Source organism: Xenopus laevis, chromosome 9_10S (genome assembly GCF_017654675.1).
Source record: "Xenopus laevis strain J_2021 chromosome 9_10S, Xenopus_laevis_v10.1, whole genome shotgun sequence".
NCBI lineage: Eukaryota > Metazoa > Chordata > Amphibia > Anura > Pipidae > Xenopus > Xenopus laevis.
Window position 1 is genome coordinate 15,301,579 of NC_054388.1, and position 19,891 is coordinate 15,321,469.

Consider the following 19,891-nt stretch of genomic DNA (forward strand, 5'->3'; position numbering starts at 1 on the left):
ATTTATTTAATGGTTTTTCATGATTTTCTAATAGACTTAAGGTATGAAGATCCAAATTACAGAAAGATCCCTTATCTGGAAAGCCCCAGGTCCCAAGCATTCTGGATATCAGGTCCCATAGCTGTACAGATAATACCATCTTCTGCATCGCGTTTAATCCACATTGCCAGCGGGAAGGCATTTCGTAGAGATTAGTTGCCCCCAGTAGAGAAGATTTGTCGCTGGCTAATCTCCCCGTCTGCCTCCACCCTTAAACAGAAATGAGATACAAATTCTGTAATCCCATTTTCTGTATCGCTTTTAATCCACATTATAGAGAGATCCAATCCTGCTTAGCTAGGTATTGAGTATTTTATCTACAGTTATTCCTGGACACTAACCCTAGGGCAGAGGTGCCCAAAAGGTAGATCAGGATCTATTAGTAGACCTTTAGCTGGGACCTTTAGCCTTATAAGAAAGGGAAGCCTAAATATACCAGTAAATCCTAAAGGTAAGTCCTCTGTCAAAAGAAACACTGCATTTCTTTCCTTCTATTGTGTACACATGGATTTCTGTATCAGACTTCCTGCCTTCAGCTTAAACCTCCTTGCCCCGGGCAAGAGCATGCTCAGTTTGCTCCTCTCTCCCCCCCCCCCGCCCTCCCTTCTCTGCACTAATCTGAGCCCAGAGCTATAAGTGAGCAGGGAGAGACTCAGGCGGAAGTGATGTCACACCAAGCTAATACTGCAGCTGCTATCCTAAACAAACAGAGAGCTTCTAAATAAATAAATAAATAAATATAAATATAAATATATATATATATATATATATATATATATATATATATATATATATATATATATATATATATATATATATATAGCATTCTAGCTTGCACTATTGCAGCTAATCTATTGGCAATAAAATGCCTCCGTAGCTATCCATCTCCTTTAAGATTACCTGAGAAATATTGTTTGTTAAATAAAGCAATATACATTTTCCCATAAATCAGTATTTATGTATTTTTCATGGAACAGAATGCTAACAATGCTTTTATGGATGTAGAAGTATGGGCACTCCTGCCCTAGGGTATCATTGAAGAAATTCTAATACACGAGGATAGAGACCTTCTTGTGAGCTTGTTCAGATGTGGGGGGAAAAAGAGATGCATTTACTGACCATAAAAATAATTATTTCTCCTCCAAAACAACAGAGGAAGTGTTAGAGCTGAAAGTAAGGATCACATTTACATGGGGGGGTTCTGAGCTACTTACTGGCATACGACCATGGGTCGCAGTATATGAGTCAGACTAAAAGTGAGATATAGGGAACATAGGTCTAAAAGAGTGATAAATTGTATGGTTTCTCAAAACATACAGTATATGTTAGGGTAAAAATGCAGATTCATTCATATAGACTTCTTTTTGGTTTTACTTTGCCACTATTTTTCCTCATCATCCTTATCCTTACCCGATCTTTACTGCTGAGAACTTTCACCACAAGGTTCAGGCCAGTAGACTTTGTGCAGAGATGAACTTCTCCAAAGAGCCCCCTGGCACACAAACAAAAACTGATTATTTCCAGGGATTTGGGCAGAATGGGAGAGAATATGTGTGGAATAGTAAGGCATCACATGGAAATATAATTACTACTTGGCCCAATTCTACCTACCTAGAATAATTCCAGGGACCTTAGATTGTAAATTCACTGGATCAGGGACAGATGGGAATGTGATAGGGACCTTGGATTGTAAATTTACAGGGTGAGGAACTGATAGGATTGTGATAGGGATTTTCGATTATAAGCTTCACTGGGACAGGGACCTTAGATTGTAAACTCTCAGGGGCAGGGATTGATGGTAATTTAATAGAGGGCATAGATTGTAAACTCATTGGGGCAGGGTAGATGGGTTATGTGATAAGGGCCTTAGACTGAAAGCTCCACTAGGCATGGACTGATGGGAATGGAATAGGTACCTTAGATTGTAAGCTCACTGGTGCAGGGAGAGATGCAAATGTGATAGGGACCTAGAATTACTACATTACTGGGGCAGAGGCTTATGGAAATGTGATAGGGTCCTTAAATTGTAAGTGCCAATGGGCAGAGATAAGTGGGAATGTGATAGGGAACTTATAGATTGTAAACTCCACTGGGCAGGGACTAGTGGGAATGTGATAGGGACCATGGATTGCAAGCTCCACTAGGCATAGACTAATGGGAATGAGATAGGGGCCTTCAATTGTAAGCTTTTTGGGATAAGGACCGATGGGAATGTTATGCAGACTATAGATTGTAAGCTCCACTGGACAAGGACTAGTGGGAATGTGACAGGGAATTAGACTGTAAACTCCACGGGGGCAGGGGCTGATGGAAATGTGACAGTGATTTCAAATTGTAAACTTCACTGGGGCAGGGACAGGAAGAAATGTATACTTGCCAAAATGTACATTTCCCTCCTGTATTTCTACTGCTTCTGCTACTAGTAGGACAGTGGAGAAAAAAAAAAGCTTTAATAGTTTATCACCCTATTTGCGTACTGTGATAAAGTTACCTCTCTGTGAATTTTATATCCATCACTGGTGTGTCCTGTGTTTTCCTGCCCCCACTAGGACTGGGAGAGGCTGTTAGTTGTGTTCTCTGGATCTGCTCTTCCACCGTGTCCTTACAAGGCAGTAGAGGGGTCGAAGTAGAGGGACGGTTCAGCCCTCAGTGTTAGTACCCCCAATTTCTTGGCTTCATGGTCTTTAGTGCTGTTGGTCCTGTAAAGCCTTCCTCCTCTGTTTGACTGGACTGGCTGGAAGGAAACACAGTGTATTTGAACCAAACTGTTGCCATGTTAAACACAGTTACTTTTAGATACCCATTATTTGTATTCAATTTGGAGTGGATAGCCTCCTATACATAACTAGTGACTTCCTGGACCTACTACAGTAGGGGGGCATAACTACCTGTATCTAGTAGAACTGTGTCTAGTAATCAAGGGAATAGTATTAACTGGTTGCCCTGAGGAGAGACAATGCATTGGATTATCACAAGTTGCACCTGCCCTGGCTATGTGATTTATATAATCCCTACCCTCCCTCTCATGTTTACCAGACATAGTCCATGTTCAGAGGATTCCACCTTGGCACAAAGTTTAGAGCTTGTGAATTCAATTTGTGATTGGCACTGTCACTATGGCACCTCCCCCATAGATCTGGGACTCTCAGAGCTCAGAGAAATGTGATCCCGGGGGGGGGGGGGAAGAGGAGCAGAAGGAACCAAAATTCATGTATAAAAACCAACATATCAGCCTTGCCTTATACACCAGATATGCAACATGGGGGGTTTCTAGGCCAAACCAAAGAGCTCAGAGAGCATTTCAAGAAAATCTCTTCATTTAAAGCAGGGCATTTGAATCTGTAGGTGTTGAACCAAAACTGGGTTTAGGGTGGGTAACCATGACCCCCCAAAATAAAGTGAGATTTCTTTTTGCAGTAGATCATGGTACCTATAGGGACATTGACATACCTCCCAACATTTTGGAAGTAAAAAGAGGGATATAAATTTTTTGTCATGTAGCGCGGCAATTTTTTTTTTGACCACACCCATTTTGTGGCCACACCCCGTAATTACCATGTTCATTTAACAAAGCAAATAGATTGGATTCGGTTAGACTGTTCGATCACTATGCTTCCGTCCAATGAAGCCAATAACACATGGGAAAAGGAGTGATGAATTCCAGTCAAACGCAGTGGGTTGCTGCAAAACCAGTGCTTTTATTTAACACAATAAAAGCACTGGTTTTGCAGCAACCCAATGCGTTTGACTGGAATTCATCACTCCTTTTCCCATGTGTTCATTTTACAAAGTTTGGCAGGTTATAAAAGTTTGAAAATATTTCTCCTTATCTAAACTGTTAAAATTACTTATTTTCTTATCTCAAAATTGTTACAAAGTATATAGTTGCACCTGTTAGCTGTACTGGCCTCTCTGGCAAAAGCCAATTAAGTTAGAAACTTTGTTTCTTTTTCTGGCTGTTCAGTGCAGAGAAAAGAGGGACTTTCCAGTACAAATGAGGGACCTCAGGTTGAGCTGTCAAAAGAGGGACTGTCCCTCTGAAAAAGGGACAGTTGGGAGGTATGCATTGATAATTATTTCTAGGAATCTTGACTCCTAAAAAATTTTCAGGATTATAGGCATCCTATTCAAAAAGGTTAAAGGACTTTATTGTTTTACTGAAGGATCTGTACTGAAGCAGGTGCCTAGTGTAGACAGTAGGGATGCACCGAATCCAGGATTCGGTTTGGGATTCAGCCTTTTCCAGCAGGATTTGGATTCGGCCAAATCCTTCTGCCCAGCCGAACAGAATCGTAAATTGCATATGCAAATTAGGGGCTGCGAGGGAAATCACGTGACTTTTTGTCACAAAACAAGGAAATAAAAAATTTTTCCCCTTCCCACCCCTAATTTGCATATGCAAATTAGGATTCGGTTCGATATTCGGCCGCATCTTTCGCAAAGGATTCCGGGATTCAGCCGAATCCAAAATAGTGGATTCGGTGCATCCCTAGTAGACAGAAACATACTGTATAAGATAGGGGCAATTTTATGGCAAAGTCGTTACTAACAGCAACTTTTTGTTCACGGATCCGCACACACACAAATTTCTGCAGTGGGGAAAGTGCCCCCTCTTTATTAATTTACATCACCGCCAACATCAACGTTTTGGGGAGTACAACCTCCCTTCATCAGGATGTAATTACAAATGTGACAAACACCTTTATAAGTATAACGCCGCCTCTTCCCTCTTGATCACAAAATCAGGTAGGGGCAATTTTATGGCACAGTCCTTACTAAGTTATTAACAACTACTCATTACCAGGAGCTGGGGGTGGTTATTCAGAGCTCCTATTCAGAGGGGCTTCTCAAAGTAGCTGTGTGCAAGTGCCTTTTCCTATTTAAACAGCCCCACCTAGTGGCAAATATAGGGTCGGGTATCCGAATATTCCCAAAGATGGTGTCAGGGAATTCATTAGGTTGATTCATTTTGAGGAGTAGGCATGTGGCTGAGCTGGGATATTGAGGGAGAGTAGGAGTGTAAATGAGCTGGGATAGTGAAGGAGAGAGTAGAAGTGTGGCTGAGCTGAGAAAGTAGGGGTGTGGCTGAGCTGGGATAGTGAGGGAGTGCGGTAATTTAGTATATTCCAGAGCAGGTTCTAAAAATATATATATAAAAATAAGAAAGAGTGAGCGACACCTTCCTTACAATAGTAAGGCCTATAGACAAGCTGCTTAGAGTATCATGTGGGGAGGCCACTTCTGGTAGAAAAGAGGCTGCTTAGAGTTGCTTAGTCTTTTTCACACACTCTCAGCACAGGAACAGGAAGAAGAGAACATGTGACCAGCTGCTGTCCCTAGCTTAAGGTGACAGCGCAATATATTACAATTAGTATCCCCCAGTCAGTTACTTGCCCAACCTGGGAGGGGCAGTGGCAGGAAAATTGACGTCTTGTACTTTCAAGCAGAAACTACAGAACTACTCTCGTTCTTGAATCTGCATACAAGGTTTGCCCCAAGCTGGTAGCAACCTCACTTCTTGGGCTAATTGTGCCCCAGAGCTTGACGTTCTATTTCACAGGTAGTGACCTTTCCAAGCAGAAAGTTGGCACCAAACCATCAAGTTCCCAGGATGACACCTCCTCTGCTTTATATGCCCCAGATGAATTGTGTGGGGGGGACCCCAATAACCCTACAGTGCACTGGCTGCTGCCAACACTGCCCCCAAAATTAATAATTGAGCAAACAGAGTTTATATCAAATTAAGTGGCATATTAAAGAATCTTACCAAACTGGTATATATATTTAAGTCAATTTTGTCATTTTACATCTCTTGCCTTGAACCACCATTTCGTGATGGTCTTTGTGCTGCCTCAGAGATCACCTGACCAGAAATACTACAACTCTAACAAGAAGTGTGGAAGCAAAAGACAGAACTCTGTCTGTTAATTGTGACCTAAGAAGTATAGCTTGTTTGGTATGTTTATGTGCACCGTGAATCATACGATCCCAGGAGACGGGCCCTTAATTTTTGAAATGGCCGTTTTCTATTTATGATTACCCAATGGCACATACTACTAAAAAAATATATTATTATGAAAATTGTTTATTTACATGAAGAAGGGTTTAACATGAGCGGTTTTATGCAATAAAAAATACCTTGTTTGAGGGGTATAGTTTTCCTTTAACTGGGCCTTGGTACCTTCTGTTCAGGTATAAGAGCAGGACTATGCAATTCTCTCAAAGTTTGGTACATAATAGAAAGGCATGTGGGCTGAATTCAAGGTCATTCATTAGGTTATCTGCATCTTAGGGAGGTATGGAAGATATGTCATATATAAGGCATCCCCCTACTTCACTATGGGGTTCTGCAACTATAGAAACACACAAGCTGCAAATCAATGAATACACCAAGCTAACCAAGTATTGAATACCAATATTCGTGTACATAGCATCAAGTATTGGGGTTAGCATGAAAAACCAGCGCTAAATCAGCTTCCATCCTCTGCAAGATGACATTTTGAAGTCAGAATACCCTATCTCTTCTCATTTACATAAATACAATGGAAACAAGAGGCACTACTGTGCAGCACTACTGAAAGCCACACTAGAGGCTACATGTGCAATTGACTGGTGGAAGGAAGCCAAGACAAAAGTTGAGCAGGCAATTGATAAACTTTACATTTCCACAGTTTATTACAGGGCATAATAAAAACATAAGTATTCACATACAGGGAGACCTAAAAACAGGCCCCTCCAGGCCATATAATATAGTATTCACATAACCCCCCCAATGAGCAGATCTTTGCCCGGATTCATGCCACTATTTAAAGGACACTTGTTTGTACAATAGACTGTATGGTCCAGGGCATGAATAGTTAACCACCACCCAAAATCTGGATTTGCCTTAGTACAGGGAGCACATCAGCACTTAAACCTGTCCGAGAAGTTAGGGGATGTGGGGACAGTAAGTGGGACGTCACTGGCTTTAACTTTCACAGCTTTGAACTTCCTGATAGGCTGTGCCTTGTGCACGTGAAACACAGGAGAGAAAAAAAAATAGTTTACTATTTGTGTACAGTTCATACCATGTGCCCCCCGCAGCAGTCAGTGCAGTTCATTCTTTATGGGTGTGTTGGGTACCAATGAGCACAAGGTTAGTGGTTCATGGACAAATCAGAATTCACATGAGTTGGTTTAAACAAGGCCATTGGATGGCAAACCATTCCCACACCTAACAAAGTATTGTCTTACCCTGCCTCTGTAGCATGCACAGTTATGCACTTACCAGCTCTTGCCTCAGCTGATTGATCTCTTCCCTTTCTTCCTCTTCCCGAGCTTTCATCTCTGCCAAGCACTTCTCAACCTCCTGGCGCTCCTTGGCCCTTTTTTCTGTAGCCAGCTCAAAGCCTTCTTGAATCATGGAACCAGAAAGGCTATCTACTTTTAAAAAAGAGAGACAGACTGCTCAGAGTTCCTCCTCAGGAATAGAATACCATGGTTTCAACAGGAGCAAATACACACTGGGATTCATCCTGCTCACTATATTGATGCCGCTACAGTCCACTGTACAATGGAAGACAGGCTCTCCTTGTATTAAATCCACCAGTAAATATAGGAGGATTGCATGTCCAGCGCAGTAAGGACAGTTCTAGTGGGTAGGCAAGGAGCTCAAAGCCGTCTTGAATCATGGAACCAGAAAGGCTATCTACATTTAAAAAAGAGAGAAAGATGCAGCTGGAACATGGGCAAGCAGTCAATGGCTATGATAGGAAACGCTCATAACAAGACAGATCAATGCCATGCTGTGGTCAACTCCAAAGTTACAAATCTAAATTTTTAGCCACATGGTAAAATAATGCTCCTCCAACGTATGAACTATACAGAGGCATGACCAGCACCATCATACCAACCAGTGAGCCTGCCCACCTTAAATGGGTACTGGCCCAGAATACATAGTATTGCAAGATGCAACCATGGAGGATGTTCAGATTCACAATTTAGCTTAGGAAAGCCACACTTTTTCCTGATAGTCTGTTAAAGGAGACATTTTATACAAATCTTTTAAAATAATACCCCCTTCAGTGCAAAGTGCAGTGATGCAAAAACAACCTTAAAAAAGAAAAACCCCTCTGAAAAACCATTATGTAAGAGCAGATGAGATACTCTAGGTTGAAATGAAGAATGGGAGTGTCTATTCTCCCACAGTATTCCCTCACCTTTTCTTTATTTTGTTTCACTGTTCTCTCTTTGTTATCTACCTCTCACTCTGATCCAGTTCACTTTTCCCTTTCTGTGCCGTTGGATTTTTTTCTCATGCACCCCTGCCCTCCCTTATTGACAACAAAGATAGAAGAGGCCTATAATGATCCTTGGTGGTCAGAGGGGCTACAAGCCAAATGACACAATGACATAAATAAACCTGCCATGAGAATTTGCAGTGCAGTTCCATTCAGGTGTTTCTCAATGGTGTGTCTCCCGGTCTGCTAAAGCTGTGGTAATATAAAGCATTTGACTTCCGGTCAGATTGGGTGCTATTCTTATGCAAATCCTCAGGACTCTCCATTTAGAAAAGTGTGGGATCCGACCTGAAGTCAAATGGTTATTGCAGGTTAAGCAGACAGGGAGACAACAGAAAAACAATGGGTAGATTTCTTCTTGTTTATCTGACAGCTTGGACTGTGATGATTCCAGGTGAAATTCCGGAATCTAGTGCAACACAACAGTTCATTATATATTCATTACTTTAGGACACTTCCGTTTTTGGTGTTACTGTTCCTTTAAGTCTGTTAATTTTTCCTTCAGCCTTGGCCCCTTCATGAGTAGTTGGAGGTGATCAACCTTTCCTCTGGGCCAGACTCTTCAGTTAGTAGTTTATGATTTGATGGAGGTGGTACCAAATGCAGAGGAGTTGCTGGTTAATCATTGCATCCAAAGTTACTCAGGCATTGATGAACCATGAAAAATCTGAGGGCCTTTGAGCCATGCAAAGTAAGTCATGGTTGACCTTTGAAAGTTGCCAGTAGTCCCAGATGAAGTTAATTGTATGGTCAAATTTGGTAAGAGATAATGCCAAGGATAACAAATATGGTATCTAACGTCTCTTTACAAAGGTCCAGGATTGGAAGGGCAGGAGACAGACTTATTTAGAAAGAATTAAGCCAAATTTTCATGTTGTATTGGATCTGGGAAATATAGTTACTCTCACTAATATGTACACACCTGCTCCAGATATGGCAACTTTCATGGAATGCTCATTTTTCTTGAGACTCTCTAGCATTTCCTTCTGAAGCACTTGCATTTTCTCAAGCTCTTGTTCTACTGAATTTTTAGACTTCGCCAGAATGTTCCTCCTGCTGAAAAAAAAAATCTGTATGACTTATGGAAATAGTGACAAAGAACAGTTTTAAATAAAACAGCCTTTATTGGTGCAAGGGGATTACAGCAACGTTTCAGACCATGCGGTCTTTTATCAAGCGGGTCCTTTATCAACTGCGGGTGCTGGACTCACTTCTTTGTCAGTATTGCCAGTGGAAAGTGGCCATTGGAGGACGTGCACCCAACTAAGGAAGAAAGTGAAAGTCGTGATGACTACTAGTCTGCTAATTGACTTATGGAAATAGGTCACGGACCCTTGTCCACTCTAAGGTTGAACAACACTATGGTAAGTTTACAGTGCAAATCATGAAGGCAGGGCAGTGCTGAGCTAGTGCTACAGTATCCCTACAACTTGCTTCATGGGAAAATAGGTTTACCTCCTTAGGTTACCTACAGTTTATTAGCTATAAAAGAAAAGAAACATTAGCCAATCAGGGGCACATCCTGTTGTGTCAAGAGTCCCAACCTATCATAAAAGGTCCCTATTGCTGTGTCACACTATTGCTATCAGTTATCTACTGCTGAGATTAACACTCAGTGGCTGGCACAGCGCAGACATACTTCAGTACAGTTGGAGTTGAGGGCATGGTCAGTTGGGCTTTCGGTTTTGGAGAGGTGGTGCCATGATGGCTGCTTGTGGGTTGGCCCCTGATTACTGGAGCGTGTCTGTCTTTAGTACTGGATCTGCAAAAGAAAGTAGTAGAAAATCAGTGCACCCCTTACGCCAACAGTCACATCTTTTTAGTGCCGTCTCTCAAGAAGAATCAGAAGTCAAACTTGCACTGGCAGAAACACACAACACAGTAGATTCTAAGCCAGTGCTGGATGGATGTAAGCAGGGGGACCAGAGACCACGATGAGAGTATAATTTGTCTGCGTATGTAATATGAGCGAAGTACATTGATGACTATGTGAGGTAATCAATTGCAAGTTAACAGCAAAGTACCATGATGGACATGGATTTAATTTAAAACTCCGCTGCACAAGAAATTTCCCAGTTTCCTGCAAGTAAGCAGCCAGGGTTACTGGGCTCCTGCAAAGAATGGAAACAAATCATTCCTAAAGAATTGAAAATGTGGTCACTGGGGATGATGCAGTTTCATTAGCCTATAGGCATACGTACCCTTTTCGTTTTTTGCATGGTGAGTATTAAGATTGTGCGGTCTCTTTTTCCAGATGCATTATGAGGATCTTCTGCCGATGTTTCTTAGACATCCGCCTGGCAGACCTGTTGTAGGGAGAGACGGTGATAGCAGAGATAAATGAGAAGAGCCAGATAAGTTATGACATGGCAGAAACATTCCAGTCAATAGGATTTCACTGTCTTAAAGGGAAACAACACCCCTAAACATTATAGGTCTCGAAAGATAAAATAGCCCTTATGTGAAAATGCTTCATCTAAATATGCAGAAGCATTCTATCCATTGATTGGACGATGGAGCCCTTTGTACTCCCACATTTTTTCCTGTTAGTCAAAGCCACCTGAAAAAAAATAACGCAGTTCTCGGGAATCACTAAGGCCATCATAAAATGGGGGCTCAATGCCGACGGGTAATATTACACACATTACAGACCAATTGAAGCATCACAATTCCATATAAAGTATGGCACTCGGAGAATTAAGCGTGCATGCAAATGGTATCAAACTATTTCTCCATAAAGTCAACCCAACTAACTGAATAAATTAGACAAGCTGAAAATAGCTGTGGCATTGCTTCTTTTAGCACAACCAACAGAAATGCATTCAACTCAATCCACTAATGGCTCAGAATTATCTAAACCAGTGTCGGACTGGCCCACAGGGATACCGGGAAAACTCCCGGTGGGCTCAGGTGTCAGTGGGCCCTCATGCTGCTAAACATTTGGCCTTTTCCATGGCCATTCCCTATTTTTATCAGAACAAATAGGCTAAATATAGAAAAATAGAGTATAGTATGTAAAGAAAAGAGACTAGGAGAATAGAAGTTGAGTGAGGAGAGGAAGAAAAATAATGGGCCCCTGGTCTAAGATTAATTGGTGGGCCCTTGTCAAAGGTTTTTGGGTGGGCCCCTGGTGTCCCAGTCCGACACTGTCTAAACCTCCCAAATGGTCAAACATGCCAAAATGGGAGAGTAATTCTTATTGTCCATCAATTTGTAATTCTTTGCTTCACTGCATATCTAACAATACTGTCAGCATCACTGGGTCCTGTACCAATATAGAGCCAGTGGTCCCCTTCCAATAAACATGGGGATCTTAAATGAGATAAAGCATAAATAAAAATACCCCTCAAACTTGCTGGCACTGACAGATATGGTTTCACTCTGGGTTAAAAGAAATTCATATCCTATAGATGCTACAGTTCCTGCCTGTGTTTCAAATGAGCAGTGAGGTGCCTGCCAGAAGCACAGTAGGAGGAGGAGGAGGAGGAGGATAGCCCATTACATCCCTGCTTTCACACAAGCAAATACAGGCTTCAGTTCCCTATCAGGTCACACCCTAAAATGTGTTTTTAATGCATTCAGGGAAATACAACCTGGAATTACAAAGGAGGCACAAGTAGAGTGTGGTCAAAGTAGGAGAATGAGGGGAGAATTAGGATGAGGATCAATAGCAGCTATGTTAGTTCAAAAACATTTCTGAAGGCATGTTCGGTGGCAACTTAAAGGGTATGGCCCTGGCCTAATTCTTTGCAGAGTCAAGCTCAGCGCACCATCCCATCTCTTTGTCCAGCCAACACCCCAAAAGCAAGTCTAACCAAAGCAAGTCAAACGCCCCATACTTCTTTAGAACATGCAAATATATTAGCACTGCACTCAGCACGGAGGTCCCTTACACTCCCAGCAGAAAAGCCTGAGTATTTGTCACTTACCAGCATTTACACAAGTCTCTGAAAGCGGTTTCTGGTCGGGGGGAATATTTTCTGCGTTGGTCACTTGGTCTAAAGAACAGGAAATGGAGACAGATGACATGTGGCAGACAACTCAAATATATAAATCTGTCCCATGTTTTTGTCAGTGTGGTTTTATTGAGGTGTGCAAGAGAGCAGGACTGTTTCTCCCAGCCTAACATTGTCCATTAGAATTAATATTCCTTATCAAAGATACATGAGCTGAACCCCCACATCTCCTTACTGGGGTCCCACTTATCTAAACAGCATGTAAACATGTGCTGAACTTGCAGCCAATCACTATCAGGAAATAAACATAAAATGTGATTGGCTGTAAACTCACTTTCTTATTCTGGGATCAGAGGTGAGCGGAGCATTGATACAAGGGGGCATTAAGGGAAATAATGGCAGAAATTAAGGAAATCGCTATTTGAGTGTGACACTGGCTAGTGCCTGGGATATTAGCCTTGGTTTTGTGTATATTCTAATAGAAAATATCATTATGGGAGGAATGGGGAAACAGGCAGACTACAGACAACTCAGGATAAATACACAGAAGTACATCCTGGCATTTGGCCGCACAGACAACCGTTAAATAACGGATTTCTCACTTTCATTTCTGGGATCAGAGGTAAGTGGATGCACAGCACACACTGGGAGACAATTTATGGAAAATAATGATATAAATGAAGAAAATCACTACTAAATTGAGTCACTAGGTGGCACCTGGGATATTAGCCTTGGTTTTGTCATTTTAATAGATTATAGGAGAGTTGGGGTTGGGGGAAGGAACAGGGATGCAGGGAGACTACACACCTGTCAGGCTAAATACAGAAAGTATAAAATAACATTTGGGATTCCAATTGCTTTATATTTAAAATAAGTATAAAATAATATTTGGGATTCCAATTGCTTTATATTTAAAATAAGTGCAAGTTAAGAAATAATAAAAAGTCTGAAATCTCCTATGTTAACATATAACGGGGTCACTATAGCAACATCTGGAGTGACATTTGCTGTTCAGGTTTCTCCTCTAATGCTATTAATATTTATATTTCTCTCTGTATCTCACTTTGTATATAACATTTACTTCTTAATAAAGCTGTTAAGGGAAAGTTAAGAAATTATTAAGGGGAGAAGTCTGAAATCTCCCATGTTCCCATATAACAGGGGTCACTGACAGTGTTTGGAGTGACAGTTGACAGTTGGCCACTTGCTGTTCAGGTTTCTCCTCTAATGTTATTAATATTCATATTTCTCTCTATATCTCACTTTGTATATAACATTTACTTATTAAAAAGCTTTTCAGTAAAAGTTAAGCAATTATTAAGGGCAAAAGTCTGAAATCCCCATGTTCCCATATAACAGGGGTCACCCAGTGTTTGGAGCGACAGTTGGCCATTTGCTGTTTTCCCTCCAATACTATTAATATCCATATTTCTCTTTAGACCTCACTTTGTATATAGAACTGACTTCTTAAAAAGCTTTAAAGGAAAAAGTTTCGGAGCTGCAACTTCCCAGTCACTGTTACTCATGTCCTGAATGTCCCAGCATCCCATGTCACACCTGCAGTCTGTAGTCTTCTAGCTATTAATGAACTACAAATCCCAGCATCCCTTGTCAGACCTTTAGACTATAGTACAAATCCCAGCATCCCTTGTCAGACCTGCAGCTTGTGGTCTTCTACAAATTTAATTTAATTTCATTTAAAGGGGAACTTTGCTTTAATGCTGTTGAAGCAAAAGAAAAAACTGATGGTAAATTTAGTTTTTTGCCAGTGGAAATCAGATTTTAGAATTAATGGTCAGAATAAAAATAACAGATAAAACAGATAAACAATATATATAAGTTTAGGGTTTGTTTTTGTACAATGGGAGAATTGGTTGAGGGTGTGAATACTTATATAAGGCAGTGAATCCTGATATGTATAGCAGAGAGGACTGGTGCATGTGAGCTTACAATCTCTTCTTTCTTTCTGTTTCCCCACACAGTGAATTTTGCGAGCGTCGAAGCGTTTTCACAGCGTTTTCGAAGCGATTTTCAGAGTGATTTTCCGAGTGATTTCACAGCGATTGTTTTAGAGATATTCAGTGATATTCCATCTGATTTTTGGCGTTTGGATATAACATCTTCCTTTGACGTCAGCTGATATCTCTTTATAACCCAACAGCTCTTTTAAGAGCTAAAAAACTGAGGCGCAATGCTATTCTGCGCCCCCTGGAGGAAGGTAAGTCAACTGCTACTGTTTTAGCTGAATTTAGGGTTTTGCTGAATAGAGAACAGGTACAGATAAAGTATAGAATGTAATAGACTCTTTCTCTTCTCCTTCAGCCACAGGCGGAATCCAGACCCCTCTCCGAGACTTATGAGGTGAGTAGAAAGGAGGGTAAAACACTCGCCGCTACTGCCGGAAGTGAGACATGTTTTGTACCCTGGGGAATATTATGTTATCAATAAAATCCTTCTTTTTTCTATTTTATTTTCCAGCCTCCTGATGGTCGGCTGACCAAGGATGCGCTTGTTGGAGTGGGCGGCACTGGAGACGTCTACAAGGTAAGTTACCAACCAATTCCTAGAGAGTAGGGGAACTGAACAAGATTGTGATCACTACACACAATCACACAATGATTTAGGCAGACATATCAAGCTTCTGGTTTGGGGGCTGCATTAGACCCTCTCTTTCCTACTTGTATATAAGTCAACCTTTCTGTCTGTATTACAGGGACGACACCATCGTAGAGGCGTGGTAGCGGTGAAGATCGCCAACATCAGCCGAGTACTGTATCTTTATAATTCCAATCACTATATATCAATCCTATTTGTGTAGATGTCTATGTGAACTAAAGGGATTTCTATTACTCCACTCCAGGATGAAGAGTCAGTCTGCAGGGAGCTGAAGTTTCTCCAGCAGTTCGGAGGCCACAAGAACATCGCCTCTTACTATGGAGCCTACTACAGGGCTCCACTCACGGAGTGCTCATCGGAGCTCTTGGAAGTAAGAAATGATTTACTGTATCGTGTTCATTCCTCTTGTGCCAAAACAATCTCCACTGGAAGTGACAGAATACATGACCTGAAATAATTTCTATATATTGCAGATTGTTCTTGAATACTGTGGTGGAGGCTCTCTGTACAACCTCATCAGTAAGACCAATGGCCAATCCCTGAAGGAGACCTGGATTGGCTATGTCTGCAAGGAGGTTTTAAAGGTAAGGCCAGATTTACCTCTTAAGGACTCTTCTTTAATTGCATCAATTATATATACAATCTCTTTGTTGGGAATGTTTATAATCTCATAACCTACATCTCAATCTCCCCAGGGGCTGCACCACATCCACAAGAACGGGGCCGTTCATAAAGACATCAAGAGCCCGAACATCATGCTCACAGAGACGGCCAAAGTGAAGATCAGTGAGTAAAACTTACAGTTATAAGAGTAATGGATGGTGGGGAGCTTCTGCGAATATGGAGTCAGGGGGTTTCATAATTCAGGTTTCTATCTTATTGTGGTTAAACAAGTTATTTTCCATTAATGGATTCTATCTGTCATTTCAGTCGACTTTGGACACAGCTGGGACCTGGACCCGCAAACTGGGTTGTGCCACGAAGCGGAAGGGACACCACATTGGATGGCACCCGAGGCCATAAGGCAGAAGGGCCAGCGCCTGGCGTACGACACCAAAGTATGTTGTACTTATAATACTTGTAACAACACGGAGCAGTTACTTATCAGTGTTAATGGGACATAGAAGCAGTTATTTTCTCATGGAGAGAAAAGAGTTTTTCCGAAACGTTGGGTCTCTTAACTTTGTGCACAATGTGTCTGCTTTAATATATTTGCTCATTTGCATTGTGAAACTGGTGTTATGTACTGTAACTGCTATTGTTTGTATATTGCTGTATACACTTTTATATATAATAAAGCATTTTTTTTTACTTTTACATATACCATGGTGTGTTCATTTACTAGGGGGTGCATTGGGCTATTTTAGAAGTTGTTTTCTGTTCTGTTTTAGCCATAATTGAGCTAAGGAGAATGGCATTTTTGCACCCATGATAATATATGTATATGTTTCTAAAAGAGAAGTGCAGCCTTTTTACTTAGATTTTATTAAACACCCACTAACCCAATTCTCTCCTTCTAATGCTCTTTGGTGTGTCTTTTGCAGTGTGACATCTGGTCGCTGGGGATAACCGCCATCGAAATGGCTGAAGGAAAACCACGTAAGTGAATCACAACAATTATGGCTACTTTATTTTATACATTGAGCAGCAAAAGTTCTATATCAGAATGGGAGGAATTTGGGATGATTTGCTATTTCCAGCAAAAAATAACTTTTTCTATAGATTAAATAAATAAATAACTTCTAGACATGTTTGATGAACCTGATGTATATGTTTTTCAATTTCAGCATACACAGGGCAATATCCAGTTGAGGACCTGATAATTGAAGCCCAACCACCGAAGCTTCAATCGAACACCTGGTGAGTCTGTCCTAGCTCGTGTCAGATAGACAGATATACTGCAAAATACATGTATATTCTGGGGTATAGCTAATGGTTACTGGGGTGAGGGAGAGGGAGAGGGAGAGAGAGAGGGATGGATAGATAGATGATAGACAGACAGACATATAGATAGCTAGATGCGAGAGGGATAGAAAAATATACGATAGATAGATAGATAGATGATAAATAGATGATAGATAGATAGATAGATAGATAGATAGACAGATAGACTGCAAAATATATGTATATTCTGGGGTATAGCTAATGGTTACTGGGTAAAAGCTTCTGGAATCTGGAAATCTGGGGATTTTTTTTGCTAGCTAAAGCTAAAATCTCTGGTTTTTCCAGGTCACAGCATTTTGTGTCCTTCTTGGAGTCCTGTCTGAAAAAGGATCCTTCGGAGAGAGGGAGTGCTGAAGAACTCCTGCAGCACCCATTCGTCACCCAAATACCACCTAAGAAGATCGTCAGGGCTGAGATAGAAGAACATCTCCGGACTCTGCAGAACTTGCCGGCCAAGAAAGGTGAGGGAATCCATTATATTTGATACGACTGCACCATCTCACAGTGTAACTCAACAGCTGCAAGAGTTGCTTTTATTATAATCACACTGGGAATAATAAACATGTTTTAAGGGGTACTTAATATAAAATTTTAGGATAATGGTGACAATGGTGTTGTAAGACAATTTGTATTTGGTCTTCAGTCTTTATTTTTTTGTTTATGAATCATATACAAGCTCTAATTAGTATTCATGAATCACAAATATGATTTTTCCCTCTACAGGACTGAAGGGAGTTGCTCTCTCAAAGCTGCGGCGTGCTTGTGACTTCTGCACACAGACATCGGCAGAACAAGAAGCAGCTCTGCAAATGGCCCTGGAAGGCTTCTCCTGTTATTGATATTGTGGCCAATAACATCAACAGCCCAGAATGAGTTTCCTAAATCACAGCCAAGGAAAAAGAAACATCCACAGGGTAAGGTCCCATCTCCATTCAGTACAATAGTTCTCAGCTGGTAGACAAATAACAATTTGATCCCCTGCTGCCTGGTGAGTGTCTACATTGGTAGGACCCGAATCCTCACTGTGCACAAGAGGTGGGTTTCGGCTAGAAGATGCTCAAGTTTACAATTCTTCGTCACAATCCTCCCCAAAATCAAGGTTTTCTGTGCTGATGGACAATAGCCTCACTGCAGCAGCCACACAACAACACAACAGGGTAGAATGTGATTGAGAAGGCTCAGGCATTATTTCTTATTCCCATAGCCAGTGCATTTATTTCTAAAAGGAGCATCAGCCTAGGAGAAAAACTCCCTAACATGATGGAACCCCTAATGAATAAGGCGTGTGCATAAATGCCATGCCTCTGAATGAGAATTAATGATGATCTATTACTGACTGATATTTTTGTCTCATACAGATCCAGTGGCATTTGCAGCTCCACCAGCAACATCTCCTTTCAAGCTGATGCAGTTCAGCAAGTGGTAACTTCAAGATTCCTGCAACAACACCAGCAGGGACTTTATCTCCTCGATCATATTCTTTTCAGACCACCACATCTCCACCAGTGGAGTCTTTGCTTCATTTTACCTCACTCCACCCACACACATCTCCACCTCAGTTTGAGGTGCCATAGTTCCATCCATCTTCCTTTTTTTGCAGACTACTACAACCCCAACATCTTGCCTTAAGCATCTACATTTCACAGAACCATAGCTCCAACATTCATATCTACCTCTACAGCTCCAGCAGCATTCACATTTTCAAACACCATAGCTCCACTATTAGGACCTTAGTTTTCATTAGTATCCAATTACCAATCTACCCAAGGACTTTTAATTTAACTTTAGCTCCATCACGAGCCCTTATTCCATATTTTACCTCTAACCGCAAGCTCTGTCCTTCTGCTAACACACCTCCACCAATATCTTCTTTTATTTACATATCATCAAGAGTTTCTCCTCTTTAAAATATCTTTTAATCCTTGCCCTTCTTACTACACCTCCATTTAGTCACCACCACACAGCACACACTAAAATGATGCCCTCTACGCAGAGGCTTCTCTTCTCCATTTTTTTCTTTTGCCTCCCCCCCTGCAATCTCCTAACAACAATTCCTCAGTGGTTTGACTATGAAGCTTTTCATTCATCCAGGTCATGGTATATCTAGTATAGGTAAATCTAAAAACAACTGGACTTGCTGAGTAATCAATGAAGATGTTTCACTACTCATCCGAGCAGCTTCTTCAGTTCAACTGACTGGTTGAACTGGATGAGTACTGAAACGTCTTCATTGATTACTCAGCAAGTCCAGTTGTTTTTAGATTTACCTATACTAGATATCATCAATGGTTTCTTCTGTTCAAATTCATTCCTTTCTAAATTCTATCCTTTCAAGCCTTCAACTCAACAACTAGTCACATCTCCCACTCTAAACCCTGACATAAACTCTTAGTACTGATACTCACATAAACTCATAGTACAAGTTGATCCAGGGACTTGTCCGATTGCCCGTTGGGAGTCAGGAAGGAATTTTTCCCCCTCTGAGGCAAATTGGCTCTGGCTTCAGATGGGGTTTTTGCCTTCCTCTGGATCAACTACTAAATAGGAAGATCCCTTTTATACTAAAACTTGAACCTAATGGATGTGAGTCCTTCCCAACTTAAATTAGTATGAATTCATCTAAAATGCATAAATATAACATCCAATTTATAAATAAATATGTTAATACACATTTCATTGGTGTTCTTGCATTTTTTATAGTTCTATAGTATTGCCAGGGAACATTACAGAGGAGGGAGACCTCTAGTGCAAGGGAAAAGGGTCACTGAAAAGTGAAGGTGGAATCAAGAGGCAAGGGTGGGAGAAATTGGTGAAAGGAGATGCTAAGGATGAATAAATATAAGAAGGGGATAAGCCATGTCTGGACCCAGTCCTACTGATCTGCACTGATGTCAGACGTTTGGTCAATCAATCCCATACAAATGATATATAGTCAGTACAGCAGCCCCCCTGCCCTGATATTAATCCATGCAGTTTATGTTTAGTCCAGGATTTACTTGCCCTTTAAGAGACAGGGTGGTAGACAGGAATATATTCATATTCCAGTCTCTTATTCAA

At 41.1% G+C, this 19,891-nt stretch overlaps 1 protein-coding gene and 1 long non-coding RNA gene across 21 annotated transcripts in view; one reads left to right on the forward strand and one right to left on the reverse strand.

Annotated features, from left to right (window-relative positions):
- The window catches only part of LOC121398894, a 93,175-nt gene that overhangs the window by 24,115 nt on the left and 49,169 nt on the right, over positions 1-19,891 (reverse strand). For 16 of the 19 annotated variants that reach the window (XR_005964584.1, XR_005964591.1, XR_005964594.1 and 13 more), the window contains 7 exons: positions 12,248-12,316; positions 10,520-10,624; positions 9,958-10,080; positions 9,241-9,374; positions 7,307-7,458; positions 2,531-2,773; positions 1,450-1,531 (listed from right to left, as the gene is read on the reverse strand). This is a non-coding gene — a long non-coding RNA (uncharacterized LOC121398894). The remainder of the gene's footprint in view (positions 1-1,449; positions 1,532-2,530; positions 2,774-7,306; positions 7,459-9,240; positions 9,375-9,957; positions 10,081-10,519; positions 10,625-12,247; positions 12,317-19,891) is intronic. The other 3 variants (XR_005964593.1, XR_005964588.1, XR_005964586.1) reach the window with 3 other exon arrangements.
- On the forward strand, positions 14,804-18,951 carry LOC121398890 (serine/threonine-protein kinase 4-like). Of its 2 annotated transcripts, XR_005964574.1 has the most exons (7): positions 14,804-15,041; positions 15,135-15,948; positions 16,435-16,489; positions 16,678-16,750; positions 17,120-17,295; positions 17,558-17,748; positions 18,193-18,951. XR_005964574.1 is itself a non-coding variant. In XM_041578448.1 (5 exons), exons 1-5 carry the CDS (start codon positions 15,895-15,897, stop codon positions 17,671-17,673), a joined length of 474 nt encoding a protein of 157 aa, XP_041434382.1. In that variant the 5' UTR covers positions 14,804-15,894; the 3' UTR covers positions 17,674-17,828. The 2 variants fall into 2 exon arrangements, 1 of the variants encoding a protein (XP_041434382.1); XM_041578448.1 differs by lacking the exon at positions 18,193-18,951 and having other exon boundaries at positions 14,804-15,948; positions 17,558-17,828.

Coding starts and splice junctions, on each gene's coding strand:
- LOC121398890 (XM_041578448.1), top strand. CDS start 15,895: ATGGCACCCGAGGCCATAAGGCAGAAGGGCCAGCGCCTGGCGTACGAC. Junction 15,949..16,434: donor GCCTGGCGTACGACACCAAA/GTATGTTGTACT, acceptor TGTCTTTTGCAG/TGTGACATCTGGTCGCTGGG. Junction 17,296..17,557: donor GAACTTGCCGGCCAAGAAAG/GTGAGGGAATCC, acceptor TTCCCTCTACAG/GACTGAAGGGAGTTGCTCTC.